This window comes from Clavelina lepadiformis, chromosome 7 (assembly GCF_947623445.1).
Source record: "Clavelina lepadiformis chromosome 7, kaClaLepa1.1, whole genome shotgun sequence".
Classification (NCBI taxonomy): domain Eukaryota; kingdom Metazoa; phylum Chordata; class Ascidiacea; order Aplousobranchia; family Clavelinidae; genus Clavelina; species Clavelina lepadiformis.
Window position 1 is genome coordinate 16586657 of NC_135246.1, and position 14674 is coordinate 16601330.

General features: G+C 37.1%; 1 protein-coding gene and 1 pseudogene across 2 annotated transcripts in view; one reads left to right on the plus strand and one right to left on the minus strand.

Annotated features, from left to right (window-relative positions):
- Positions 1-3649: 3649 nt before the first annotated feature.
- On the minus strand, positions 3650-6180 carry LOC143465669 (ER lumen protein-retaining receptor 2 pseudogene; annotated as a pseudogene).
- Positions 6181-10108: 3928 nt separating this feature from the next.
- LOC143464568 (extracellular matrix organizing protein FRAS1-like) overlaps positions 10109-14674 on the plus strand; it is a 51956-nt gene continuing 47390 nt past the window's right edge. For both annotated transcript variants that reach the window (XM_076962420.1, XM_076962421.1), the window contains exons 1-2: positions 10109-10338; positions 11842-11873. In XM_076962420.1, coding sequence (XP_076818535.1) covers positions 10281-10338; positions 11842-11873 — 90 coding nt within the window. In that variant the 5' untranslated portion in view covers positions 10109-10280. The remainder of the gene's footprint in view (positions 10339-11841; positions 11874-14674) is intronic.

A 14674-nucleotide genomic window follows, 5' to 3' on the forward strand; every position in this document is an offset into this window, starting at 1 on the left:
CACTTTAGACGACAGGAACTTGATCAATTTAAGGCACTGGTACACAAACATTCTCGCTTGGACCTTGACTACAGTTTCTCTGTACTTATCTTTTCAACAAGTTAGGGTTACGGGTATGACTCATTAGCTCAAAACGGGAAACCACTACAAGGCACGCTTTAAGCCCGCAGGGTATCGTACCATTCTGCCGCACCAGGCTTGTTATATCAACAGTTTAAGAATGGCCATCCGGATGTACTTACTATACTACATAGCCTATAATTGAATAGGCGTTCAGCCGAATTTTGTCATTAGCCTGGGCAATTCAGCCTACTATAAATAATGTTGGTGTAACCTAAATGTGGAGTCATTCGTGTGTTAAATAACTTAGAATAAAAGTTTTTCCTAAACTTTTAAAAATATCACAACTCTGCGATGTAACAACGCGAAAATACATTGCGTTATTTTTCAAGACGAAAATGACTACGCATGACATTTCTCTGATAAATTTCTACAAATCGCTAAATGGAAATTTCTGCTGAAACAGTACGTTCGTTTTATTCGTATGCTTTCTCGCTTCGCGTTAGTAAAACTAATATGGATTAACGTTTAGCATATAATATACAGCATCAGTCACTGGCGATTAATTGAGCCAACGCATTACTCATCGGCATGGGACCAATTTTCGTGAGGTAGCAAAATATCACACAGTTGTTTTTTGGTACGGTTCTAATACATATTTCGCCCAACATCTGCACTTAGTTGTTAGTAGATAGGTTACTATTATTTCACCCGAAAAACTGTTGGTTCAAAGTTATTTTGCACAGTTCACTTTTAACCTAACTGAAGTGTCTGTTTAAAATGATAAGAATGCGAAAATCACCGTAATAATCAACTAGCAGACTGTGGTATTTCAACCAGAGTCGTAAACAAGTCATCAAACTCAAGTCGCAAGTCAAATCTTTTGGAAGAAATAACTCGAGTGTAGTTACTTTTTATCTAAAACCGAGTAAGTCATACGGAAGGCAAAAATACCATTTTTTTGTCAACACGAAACCTTTAAAATCTTTACAAATTTGATTCATTTTGCTTTTCCATTTGCGTTCGTAGACAACAAATTTCCTTTTTAATTGATAGGTTACATTTTTGATGTGTTCAGTGGAAAAAAGAAATTATGTTTTAAAGGTAAAGCTGAAACCTTATCGACGACAACTGACTTTAGTCAAGTGAAGTCGTATGTTATAGGATGGGAATGGAGTCATCAAGTCTTCGCAAAAAGTTACTCAAGTCCTTATCATGAGTTCAAGTCATCACAATTATGGTTGTTTGCAACCTATGCCTGTTAATAATAATTTTTATGCAATCGTCGGCATGATTTATTTTTCTGCTTGGTGAAACAGCGACAACCAGCGTGAAGATCAAACCATGTCCAGACAATATAATTATATCTGGAGATTGAAAGGCATAAGGCATATACACTTTTACAGGTTTGCTTCAAAATTAGGGAACAAGCTCATATAGTAACAATAATTAATAAGCCAAGTAAAAAAATTTTATGCGCATTTTTGTTTCATTACTTTTTATTTTAGTGTTGGTTGTCTTTGTTATCGTATATAATATACCTAAATCGTTTGTTTGTAAGCGTATGAAACTTGGTGATAGAGCTGGGCTCGGCAGTTTGCAATTTTGAGACTTATAACTCAAGTTATGTTTAATGTAGGCATAGGCTTAGATTAACTTAACATATTTAATTGTAATATGTATAAAGAAAGTAAAGGTGTTTAAGAAAAAGAGCGCAATATCAAAAACTCTACCCGTGTGAATACACGTAGTTGCCTCAGTATTATACTTAGCATATGTTTACGTATTGACGAAACATCAGACAAGGTATGCTTATAAAAAGCATGTAATAACGGATTATTGCTCTTTTCTTTTTAGTGCATTTAACCCCGTTTCTAAAAGCTCACTTGGGACAAAATGGTTCGGTTTAATGGTCCAAATAATATGTTCAAGTTTTAAAAACGTTTAGGAAACGTGCAAAACTGGTGACACTAAGATCTGATTAGCGCTTCAATGGCTTCATTTAGTTTTAACTTGAACGTATTTTGGTTTGGGGGACGTTCTCACCTTGTATCCTCATAACACCATAGAATAGTTATCATCTTGCACTTTTAAGCCCTCAGGATATTGACGTTTTTATCCCGTTCATCAATAGCAGTTTTCTGTTTTAGTTTTGGAGAACAAAAAAGATGAACGTTCAAAGTAAAAGGATTCGCACTAGTATACACTTTGCAATAGTTAGATTTCAAAACAAAGACTTTAAGAACTAGAGTTTTATTAAGTTGTAAGGTTGCACACGACGCTATACTACTGGTTCATGTCCAACACGTGAAGTATGTATTGTAAGCAGTGTGAGATCGTTAGATCTTTAACACAACATATTGTTTGCCATGACATGTCGAGGCAGAAAGTGTTTACAAGGACGCTAATGCGTTAAGACCATCATCACAACATGCAAATGTGGCAAAGTCTCTGAGGTTTGAAATGGGCAATGCATTAAGAAAATTAAGCAACATGCATGGGATATAAACTAGCAAACTCAAAACAATTTAGATGTAAAAAAGTGAACAACAACCACTTTTCCACATGAAAACGAAGTTGCAAAGGTCTTATAAGTAGGTAAATTGTTTCGAATTCAGTCAAGGAAAAAAGAAACCCATTTGATTGGATGGTAAAAGAAAACCATACAAAAATTAATTCCAACCCAAAAATCAGAATTGCAACCAAAAATAGCTTGGCATGTTATTGGAAGCTGCTAAACAACTTTACTAAATTAATCACGATGTGTATAAAGCATGTACTTGGTGGAAGGTAAACAGTTAAAAAGGTTACACAGCATCAAGAGGAAAGAATTTTTCTTCCAACTTAAGGCAAGTTTTTATTGCAACATTAATTCTGTTTTGCATGATAGTAACTAAAACAATGCTAATACTTTATACTATAGCAATAGCTAGAAGTATCCTAGCAACTTAAATACACACTTTGGCGTTAATATAGATAGATACACAATTTTAAGTAACAAAAAAACATTTAAAAAGTCAAAAGTAACCTTTTAAATGACTGAAACCTAAAATTTAAGCAAGCCAAAGATAACACAGGCAACAAGTTTTCAGCAGCTAATCTGACAAATTTATTACACATATGGAACAGTTTTTACTAGAACAGATACAAGTACAATTAAAAGTTAATACATGAGAAATAAAATTGTTTGGTAATTGTGACTGAAGGTAAAGGACCATAGGCGCCGAAGTTTACAAAATGTAGGGTGTAAAAGTTAATAGGTGGGAATTCCCGTGTCAAGGATTGTTGTAAAAACACATAATAAAATAACATATCCTTCTAATCAATGTTATTTGCGACAACAGCCATGCTGCAAGTTTTACGGCAAAAAATGAACGACGTTCTTATACGCATTATTCATTCATTGTCTATTATTTAATTATTATTCGTTTTTTAATTTATTCGCATCATCTTTAGTTTTGCACTCGCTATTCTCTTTAAACTCTTTGCATGCGTCGTCCCAAGGTTATTTTTGGTCATTATGTTTGTCTGTACAGACGTAACTTCCGTAACACCAGAGACGAGAAAACACTTCCAACAAAAGCATATATAACCTTTTCACTCGAACTGTATTTATTTGAAACATACACACAGACATAACCTTCAAAACAAGAGTAACGAAAGGTACATAATAAAACACACTGGGAAGTTAAAATAATATCACTTGGAAAAAGTATTCTGGCGAAAGGGACTGCGATCAATCCATTCATTGATTATAGAATTTAAGTCAAGTTTGTCTGCTCTTTCCTTTAACATGTTTAAAATGCAAACGTGATTAAGCCGTTTCTGAGACATGGTCGTACGCAAATAAGTTTTCAGACGACGTGAAGTACTGAAAGATCGTTCTGCTTCACAGGCGGTACATGGCAATGACAAATAAATGCGGAGCAAGGTCAGAACATTTGGAAATAAATTTTTATAGCATGCATCGGTCTTAAAAAACTCACAAAAGTCATTCACAGAAACTAGCTCAAATAACTTTGCCTCAGCAACTATTCTAAGCTGTTGCAATTCAAGATCAAGACGATTTGTGTCCAAATCGTTGCCATACAGCTCTGCAATGCAACTAGAAATAGGTTTGCTTGATTGAAGTAACGCATCTTCAACCGCTGAAGCTGACGTCAAATCTTCCTGAGGGTACCTCTTCTTCAATGCAGCGCAGCATTCCTGGAAAACTTTCACGTAGAGAGATGCATAGTATCCTTTAAAAGGACTGAACATATTTCAATATAAAATGGAAACATGATTGTTTAAATACTTGGCAACTGACAATGGAGTGCAACAATTACATATTCACAAACAAAGAAATATTAAATATTTGTGATCAAATTTAACTTTTCTTCCTTTTGGATAAGTGTTGTGATTGTTTCCTTTGTGATATAAAGATACAAAAAATCAATATACAGGAATGTTTGCACACATCCTGCCCCAATAGCAATCATATCAAAATAGCCTTGAGTATAATACCTATAGATCCAGTTGACAATATACAAAGCACGATACATGCCCAAGAATGTTAGATATTGTACTGTAACAGCTTCAGGTCTTCCTGTTTTAGAAATCACATACAGTTGTGGTAATATTGCGACGCTTTCTAAATAAATACTGAATGTCCAAAAGATTTCTAATGTTTGAAATTCATGGTTAAACACTAAAGCAAGTACAGTCGACAAAATAACAAGTCCCAAAGCAAGTAAATGAGGATCTGTTTTACGATCATATGTTTCTTTAAACTTCAGGTAAATTGACAAAACTGTAGTGTAAGTTATACTGATGTAAGTTATCTTCATTGCAGTGTTATAGATTGAAAAGAAATTTAAAAATAAATCCAAATATCGTGTCGTATACACCAACGCAAAAAGCACTTGGCTCAAGGCAGACAAGCCAGCAGAAGATTTGCTTTGCCATAACTTTGCCAGAAGCAATAACATAGCAGTCAAATGGAGCATATCAGCAGTGAAGCGAAAGGCATTCATGTTTTCTTGAGACTTTCACTTTGCCAGTGTAAACAAGTATACTTTTTCTAGGTGATAACTCAATAGTGATGACAAACACTTGCACCTATGAAATATATTCTGCCAAACCTACAGTAAAATTTTATGTTTGTGTTCATTTAGGGGTAATTTCATAAATTATATAACGAATAATTGTAGATACTTTGTTTATACCGTACATATAACATGATACATATTGTACTAGCAACTGTTTGTATATATATCTCAGTCATACGACTTTTTCTCTGCAAATGAGCTGAATATAAATGGATAATAAAAAACAACTATAAAACAGTTTACACTAATTTGAGCTATGGGACTACATATAGTACGACAAAATGCGGATATAGTACAGTAGAGAGTGGTCCTACAAATTAATTCAAAGTTTTATTTGGAAGGCAGTGGACCTATCATGGTTGCAGATGCCAAGAGCTTAACCTAAGAATGCAGAATGTTGTAGAAAGTAACTTCCCTTATTTCAGCTTGACACAACCTACTGCTGGGTAAACATATGTCAGGACATTTAGAAGGTTATGGTGGTATGAATATAGAAGAAATGATGAACGAACATCAGCGACGGTATAGATATGTCTGTATGTTACTGGTACTCTGATATATAACTGATGTATGCTGCTGCAACAAAATCTTTGTGCTGAACTACTGATTACCAGTATTTAGCCCGCCCCTAATCTATTTTGGAGTCAGCTGACTAAAAAATGACGTTTATACATTTAACGCTATAGTCTGAAAAAACTGTATAAGATAACACCTAACCAAATTACACCAACAGCAGACATGAGCCTACAAAATACAAAACAATTAGAAAAACGCTGTCTAGCCTAGTGGCTTGCTATCACTAGGCTAGACGGCTAGTATCACAGGCAACCAACACTACAACACGTTATGGTTCCTGTTTTACGGTGTAAATTTTGTCAACGTCACTTGTCTAAGTAAACAAAGCCTTCGTCATGCGAAGATCATTGACCGTGTCAAGTCATATATCAGTGATTCCTATAACCTTTCCACTTGCGGACCACTTGCTGCATTAATTCCATTTTCGCGGACCCCCAAATTCAAAATTGTTACCGTGTTTAGTAGACTATTTATGAAGAATTAAAGTATATAACTGCTTAGTAATTGACCGGCTGCTATGCTGCTGGCTGAGCTTTGCAAAAGTGGCGTAGCGGCCAATGTTCAAGTGCTATATAGGCCTATGCTTTATAAAAGTGGCAATTTTATTACTGAGCAATAAAAGTAACGTCGTTAAAAAGGTCAAAAATGTTATTTACTACGTAAAACTTGCATGTTACGCATCAGTTGTTTCATGGCAGCTGTATCTTTTAACTGCGCATATAAATCCACTTTGATTGCAGCCAATTTTTGATTTATTTAGTGGCAGATTTGTAAACTGACGCTGGTGAGTTGAGTTTCCAAAATATGGCCTAAATATCAATAAATATGGTATAGTTTTAAGTCAAACCGTCATAGCCTACTTCTTGCATCATAGAAAAAAGCCTGGAAACCTGGTAGGGGAGACCGGGGTTAGTTGGAAAAAATTTTAGGAAAATTTAAACTACCAAAATTCAGAATGATCTTCGAAACCTTTATCTAGTCTGGCATAATGACTACGCTGATCTACAACTTATTACAAAAGATTGACCAGAAATTATTACAGGTTTACGCACAAACTTTAATTTTTCAGACATCAGTCACGTGTTTCAACTAACCCCGAAGCCGGGGTTTGTTGGAAAACCACACGGGGTTAGTTGGAAAATATATCGATTTGTTATATACAGTATTCAAAAGTGTCTGTTCTTTGAATGTCAATCAATCTATTGTGGATTGTAGCCCGACAAGTCAACAGGGAAGACAAATTTCTGCTGACAGCGTTCGTATTAACACCAGTTTCACTGCCTTTTCCATTACATACTTTGGAGTAGATCCACGTTGAGTTTTGCGTTTATACTCGCGCATACTTTCAATTAAAAAGTGTAGATATTTATCGATCTGTATCAAATTATGGCGAAGGTAGGTCGGGTGCGTTGTTGCGTTGCTGTTACGATGCTGCGTTGTTGACTCCTTGTTTCAGAAGGTTGCCATTTCTGTTCACTGTCTCCTTCGCTCATATATTAAAATAAATGAACACGAGGTTCTGAGTTTAACCTTTACTCAATCTTGCGTCCTGTGCACAAGCGGTGCAAAACGGAATGGGTCGGTAAAACAAACTAACAGTGCTTAAATCAACATGTGCTGGGAGCATTGTGAGGGCGCCAACCAGCGACAAAACAAACAGAAAACCAACGGCCGCTACAAAATAACAAGTTCCAACTTAACTGTACGAGGCTGTATAAGTAAAAGATATGAATTCCATCAAGCATTAATAAAAGAAATTTTTACACATATGGTTTTACATATTCCAACTAACCCCATTCAAAATTTTCCAACTAACCCCGTATGCACATGGGAGAGAAAACTTACTTTTTATGTAGCCACTAACCCAGGTAATTTAATTGCCTCTGCCTTTTCTGGTACCATGGCACCTATGGTCAATATAGACTAATGAACTTTCACTTATCTCTTTAGAGCACTATGTTACACTATATTTACCAACAAGCTCGAATTTTAGTTCAAAGTGTAAAAAACAGAAAAACGTGTACCACTCTTATGCTTCTGCTCTGAGACCAATAAAATTAACATGGCGAATAGATAACATCGTCGTAAATCACTAAGCGGCAGTAAAGATTTACAAAGATGTTCGGGGAGTACTAAAACAGCGATTTTTCAACTAACTCCGTTTTCCAACTATCCCCGGTCTCCCCTATACTTGGTAAATTGTTTGGTGGCATATTAAAATGCAAATTTCATTTAGATGCAAGCGTTATCGAAACGTAAATGCAAGTTTCATTGTAAAAACTTGAGTTTTTCGACCAACCGAACTAAATGTTCGAGCAAACACTGCATGACCGGTTCGTGGTGTAATCCAAAACGTGCGGGTCCTATATTCGGTACTATTTTAAAAAAGTAGTGTACTCCGGTACTTTGTCGGTACTCGGTACCGGTACTTTTTATGTAAAAGATGCCGCTGCAAATGTAATGTTTGCCGCTATTATGCCCCATGTAAAGGTTACTCTAGGTCAAAACATATGTGACGTTAATCGCTTACAATTTTACTTGATTATTTTAGATTAAAAAAGAGCAACAGATCCCAAAATTAGCATTAAGAATTAATTAGCATGTATTTTTGAAAACACACTTGTTAAAATTTTGAAACTATCACGTGAAAAGTACCGAGTCCCGGGACCGACTGAAATTTCTTGAAAAAAGTAAGTCAGTACAGAGATTCCATACTTTTTTTCAAAAGTAAAGACGGTACCGGTACTAAAAAAGTACCGCGGTACAGTAATTCGGTACTGCCCACCTATGTTGAAGGTATAGTCAAATATGACGTAGTCTGCAGTTTGTTCTTCCGCGTCACACTCTCAAGCAACAGATTTTGCCACTCCCCATTCACAGAGTATTGAGCTGAATCGTCTGATGCCACTTATCCTTACAGTCTAGCAAGAATATCCGAGGCGGCAAAAGTCCAGTAGTGTAGGATTTGTACAAGAATCAGGAAAAACTTATGAAGTCCATAGAAGAGCTTTCTTCCCAACCCGTAGGCCTATTCAATTTCTGTCCAACGGACCGCACTGATGCCAAGGTTTTCAACGTCTTCTAACGATTGCCGTGGGACCAGAAGAAGGGGGTATCGTGGCAGTTTTAGCTGAACGGCTTGTTTTTTGTTTTTATTTTGCTGTTGGCAAAAAACTTAAGTTGACTTAGTCAAAGTTGTATTGTAAGTTGGGCCGGGCTTTTCAGTTCCCGTCGGGCTCGTGCTTAAGTTTGAAAAAACCGTCGAGCAAGATTTGTGGGGAAAGAAGCAGCCCCCAGAAACACCTGTCAGGTGTCTTAGCTTAGACCTACACCATAGCCTATATATAGGTTAGGCCTACTTGCAATGATGAGATTCTTGTTTTTTTAGAATCAAAAAATTCAGAAATCATCGACAGGTAGAATTGTTTGTCAACTATCGGTCATCTTACTTTACAATTTAAAAATGTTTTTCATTAATTTCATAAACCAATAAATTTTAAAGCGAAAAGTGCAGTGGAGGGATTTAGCCGGTTCTTGGAATTTTAATGACCTCCGCGAACCGGTTGTTAACAAGCGTATGTATAGGCCTATGTTATACCGGCCCCGGATCAATTGGCATGGTGCTAGTGAGAGAACCGGATGTTAAAACATTTCAATCCCACCACTGGAATAGTGCAATAAACCAGTGCTTCCCGAGTCAATCTCAACCTTTTACATGTCGTTTTGCACCAGGTTCGACAAAATCCTCTAACTAGCGCTAGAGAGCATTGTTTGCAGACCAAACATGACAAAACATTGATTTTGTTAGAGCATGAAAAGACAAAACTGGAAATCTTCGCACACACGGCAGAAGTGTTAGTTGTATGAGGCGCGGGTAGTGTAAAGAGCTGCGTGTACTTTATACGGTTCGGTATGAGCAGTCAAGCCCAATCCAGCCTGTCACTAAAGGTTGTGATGTAAAAGGCAAGTTACAGTGAAGGTTCGGTCGGATATAGTTTGCTGGTATTGGTTGTTCAAATTAAATGTCAGCTTTGTGTTGTATTGTCAGGTTGAGAGCTAAGACTTTTAGCAACTAAAAATATACGATGTAGTTGTGTACGTCTATACAATCATGTCAGTCAAGCGTGGCGCAAAGGTCAGCTGGTATCCCGCATATGCTAAATTATGAAAGCATATGCAGTTAAGTTTTAGTGAACACAATTGATCGAGAGCGGCTGAAACTAAATTAACTATAGTCGATTTCCTTCGAAGCATTAAGTAACTGTATGTCAATAATTAATTGTCGTTGAACGATGTTAAAGGTTTGTGGTTGAGTATAATGTTTCAGTTGTACACTAACGTGATATACCTCAGGCTTAATCCTGTTATTTTATCGTAGCTAGTCAATCCATTGTCAGTCATTCGACTTGATTGTCTGACTTGAAGATTAGTTTAGGTGTGAATCATGGTAAGCGTTATTACAAGAATTACACATCTCACAAACTTACTGATCTGAAGAATTTTTTTGAACTACAACAAAGTTTGTGACTGAAGATTGTTTGGTTTATACATCGCATGGATCGGGCAATTTTAGCGGCTTTATTTGGTTTGCTTTTGGTGAGCAAAGTTTACGGTAAGTTGCTGAAATCCATGACAAACCATTGCATGTTCTTGCCTTTGATGTGGTTTAGACTTAGACTGCATGCTTCAGTGCCTCGCTATTTATGAACTTGATTGCCGTGGAGGCGCTGAAGCTATATATATGGCGCAGTCTTCTCACTGCACCATGTGTTTAGTGTATAGGCCTATGTATGTAATCACGTATATGAGTCGGACGTGAAAAACCTGGAGGTCGATGCCATAACACCTATTTTATGAACACTTAATCCCATTTTCTTTAAACCTCAGAGTACAACGCTTTGTGTACAACTTGTGGCTGGAAGGTATATTATAGAACAGTGAGCTATTTTCTCCCAAGAGTTAACCAAACCTTTTCGATTACAATTGTACGTTTTGTTCATTATGCTGCACTGTCTGCTGCAGTTTGTTTTGCCAATCTGTCATTAAAACAACATAGACAATCAGCATTTTCAACATGGAAACCAGCGAGGTTGTAACTAAACGCCATTTTTATGTTTGACCTACAAATATTACGCAATAAACAATGAAACTTGAACCCCGTAAACCCCATTGAAACCGTCTCTATCACCCTTTGCTAAGTACCGGTACTTGGCTCTGATCGATTCGGTCAATTGCGTTTCATTGACTTCTGAAAGAAAGTTTTGTGGGACAGAAAATAAGTCAAAACAAACTTCTACGCATAAGGTAGTAAGAAAATCCGAAAATCTGATTAAGCTTTGTTGTTGTGGTTTGACCAAAATGTGCTTGGATAAACGTGAACATAGTTATTAGCAGTAGACGTTTGCATTCCCATACTCTATTTTTTAACACGATACTATGTGAAAGAAATACCACAAATTTCTGATGAAGTCAAAGCCATCAAATTACCGCCGGGTGCAAATAAGTTGATCCCATTTTAGAACATCTGTGTCAAGTTGCCGCCTCTACAAGGATCTGATTACGGTCTCTGCAGGCATTATACACTACTCTATAGTGTTATCTTAATTGTTAAGTGGATAGGTGTTAATTACGTTCTGGATATCGGTTGTGTACTTAAATATCTTCTCCCCTCTGTACATTAATGCCCTGTTATACGATTGCGTTGCCTCGGGGTTCTAAGTCGCGGCCTGGCGATTTTCATTGATAAAACAATTGTAACGCAGCAGAAAACTGTCCGAGACAGGAAGCCCGTTGTCTGCAATTTTTACATTGAAAACGTTAAATTTGGGTTCTTTTGTGTTCCACTCATTGCGCTGCAGTAACAATTAAACTCGGTTCGCTTTCCGAGGTGTATACAGCGCTAAATCATATCTTTGACATCTGGAATGACAGCTTTGCCGCATGACTTTGCAAACATTGATATAATGTTCAATCTTATTGACACAAATTTAATTTTTTTATTTATTTAATTGCTTTAAAAAAATTCTTAAAACTACTCTCAACATTATATCAAAACCAAACTAAGTACTATGAAATATTGAAAGTATGTTGGTTAATAGTATTTTTCTTTTTTTAGGGGAATGTGTGGACGAAGGTGTGAGACGAAAAGTAAGACGTTTTGTTTTATTTGGTATAAAAAATAAACACTTGTGGTTGTGTAATTTTGCATTGTACGTGTTGTGTGCCGCGCGTAAAGTAGAAAACTTGCGAAACTTTGTCATAGAAATCATTAACACAAAGACAGCTTTTTATATGCTATAGTACATTAGCATTGTAGGTAAGAATTAAAAGCCAAGACAATGGAAAGTAGCGATGTGCATTGTTTCGAATTTACGCGCTGGTAGATATATTCGAGGAGCTGTGTTTCTTTGTAGAACATTTTGTTGTTGGTGCACTCTGTTGGACAATTTCTTTATTTGCTGCATTTTCTTTTGCAATGCCATGTAGTACACCTTGAAACTTGTAGGGAACGCACATATAATAGGTACAAAGTTTGCGTATCAAAGTCCACTCAGGCAACCTTTTGTTCAAAATTAAATTTGTTTGCGTGGGTTGCACCAGCAAATGTTTGATTGACGCAAGAACCTACCCTGAAGTTTTGACCGATCAATCTTAGTCTGACCTCTTCTTAAATAGAACCAAGTGTCCAATACCGTTTAGCATTTCCCAGCGACTTTGTTTATCAACAGTATTTTGTTGAATAGCGCCAATTAACATCAAATAATATAAAGGCGCTGGTTAATTAGCCTGAGTGCTTTTGTGTGCGTTGGAGAGCTAAATTTCTTGAACTGCTGTTGTTTTCGATGTTTCCGCACTGCCAAACGCAACATCCCTTGTGCTTTGTCCACAAAATCTGTTGGAAATGTGTCGGCGGTCTTGTAACTGGAACTAAAAATTAAATTACGTGTCAAACGTTGGATGACTTCGCGGTTAGTCGTTCTTTGAATGAACGACTTTATTGTTTCATTGGTTACGTTGAAACAAGGCCAGCATTTTGTATTTGGGCATTTGTAATCGGTTTGCAGATAGTACACTTGTGAAAACATACAGGCCTTTGGGCGGAAAAAGCAAAAACCTCTTTTCAATCACTTTCATTATATTCTGTGTGGCCACGATTGCTCCCGATAAATTAGATAAAACATGTTCATTACTTCCGTGTGAATTAATCTTTTCGCAGTTTTGCGATCTATGAACGTCACAGAGACGGCGGCTTTACTCACAGAAATGTAATTTTTCCTGTGTCTGGGCACAAGCAGACGTCATGACTGACGTTTAAAATGATTAGTATTGACCTCCCGGTGTGCAGTATTTTCTATGGAATATTTGATTTGTGTTCTCGTTCGATGACCAGTTGCTTTCAGCTCATCTGAACCATGTCTTGCATGGTGATCTGTCTGTTCATGGACGGCATTATATCCCAGTTGTGCAAAGAAGAACATTTTGGAAAACATTTGGCGAAACGTAAACTACAACGAGAGAATGCGGCGGGCGGGCCTGTAACTAGGCCTAAAAAACTACCACCTCGTAATACTGCTCGCACGCACATTTATCGAGTCACACGCGACCAATTGTCACCTGGACAATAAGCTTAAGCAAAAGATAGCTCTTCACGAACATGTGTGTTGGGCCTATTAACTCGATATTAACCAAATTTCTTTGTGCGATGTATTTTGGTTACGGCTTCAAACTTATATTACGGAGAAATAATAAACGTCACACGCCTTCCGGGCGTTGTACGGTGACGTAATCTTATTTCGCACACCGAAGTAGTGGGGATCATTTTTGTGGTGCCCCACATCACTGATATTTCCGTTGTGATACGTTTTATTGCAAGAGTTATCCCGACCTGTAAAAGCCGCCGCTGATCGATTTAACTATTTTATTTTACCTCCTGCATATACACCATTCGCTTTGAACATTGTTTGGTTATTAAATATCCCGTACTACAGTATTTACTCAAGTCAAAGCATAGCCATAGCCCAAAGGTAGAGATCTGGATAAGTTATTGACTGCAAAGTTTAAATTCCAAACGTAATCGCGCTTTAAAATTTTTTTTTTATTTGAAAAAGTGACCAGAGAACGTATCTTGGGGCATAAAAACAATCGTTCTTTGCGGAACCCAATGCCAACGACCCGGCTTGGGTAAATTCCCGCTTCGTTGGATGGCGGGTAAACTTGAAACCCAAACACTCTAAACAGAGTCACTTGCAACGCATGACAACGATAAAAATTCACCGTTTTAGCGTTTTTGTATCAAAGCATTGGGTAAAAAAGCATCCCGTTGGATTAACCCATATTTTGTCATAGCTTTTAAGACACTCCTTTGAAGTTTTAGGACACTTCTCCACAATATAAATAGTCGGTAAATCTACGAGTCTATGGGATGACTCGGTTACACGGGCTCAGAAACCGTGTCATTGCTTTCACGAAAACGTTGTACATCTGGAGATTTGACATTCTGTTCATGCGTGGCACGCTTTGTTCATGTTTCCCCGTTTTTCGTCACTGGCTTAGCGTTAAGTAAAACAACCTGACTCAAAGTGATAGTTAAAGGCTCTCCATGCTGCTGAGTGAAGTGTCTGTCGGAGAATTACTGTCCGTCGATCATTTTCTGTCCTTGGGTGATTAATTAAACGTCCCGTAAGCTTTTTGTGCGCCGTTCGTCGTTGCGTTAAACTTAATGTAACGGACATATTGTTGTTCCACCTGTAATTTGCCTGTCATTTTGTGAACGATGTGTTGTATTGTTAAGCAAAAAAACTAATGTTTTTAAACTAACGCATCGAGGTATGTCAAGAATTATCAGCCTACTTCCGAATGGTGGGTTATGATAAATAATGTGTGGAACTAACTTGAAGTGGTCAAATTTCGGCCCCATTCGTAAGTGAACGGTGTTTTGGGACGATGAT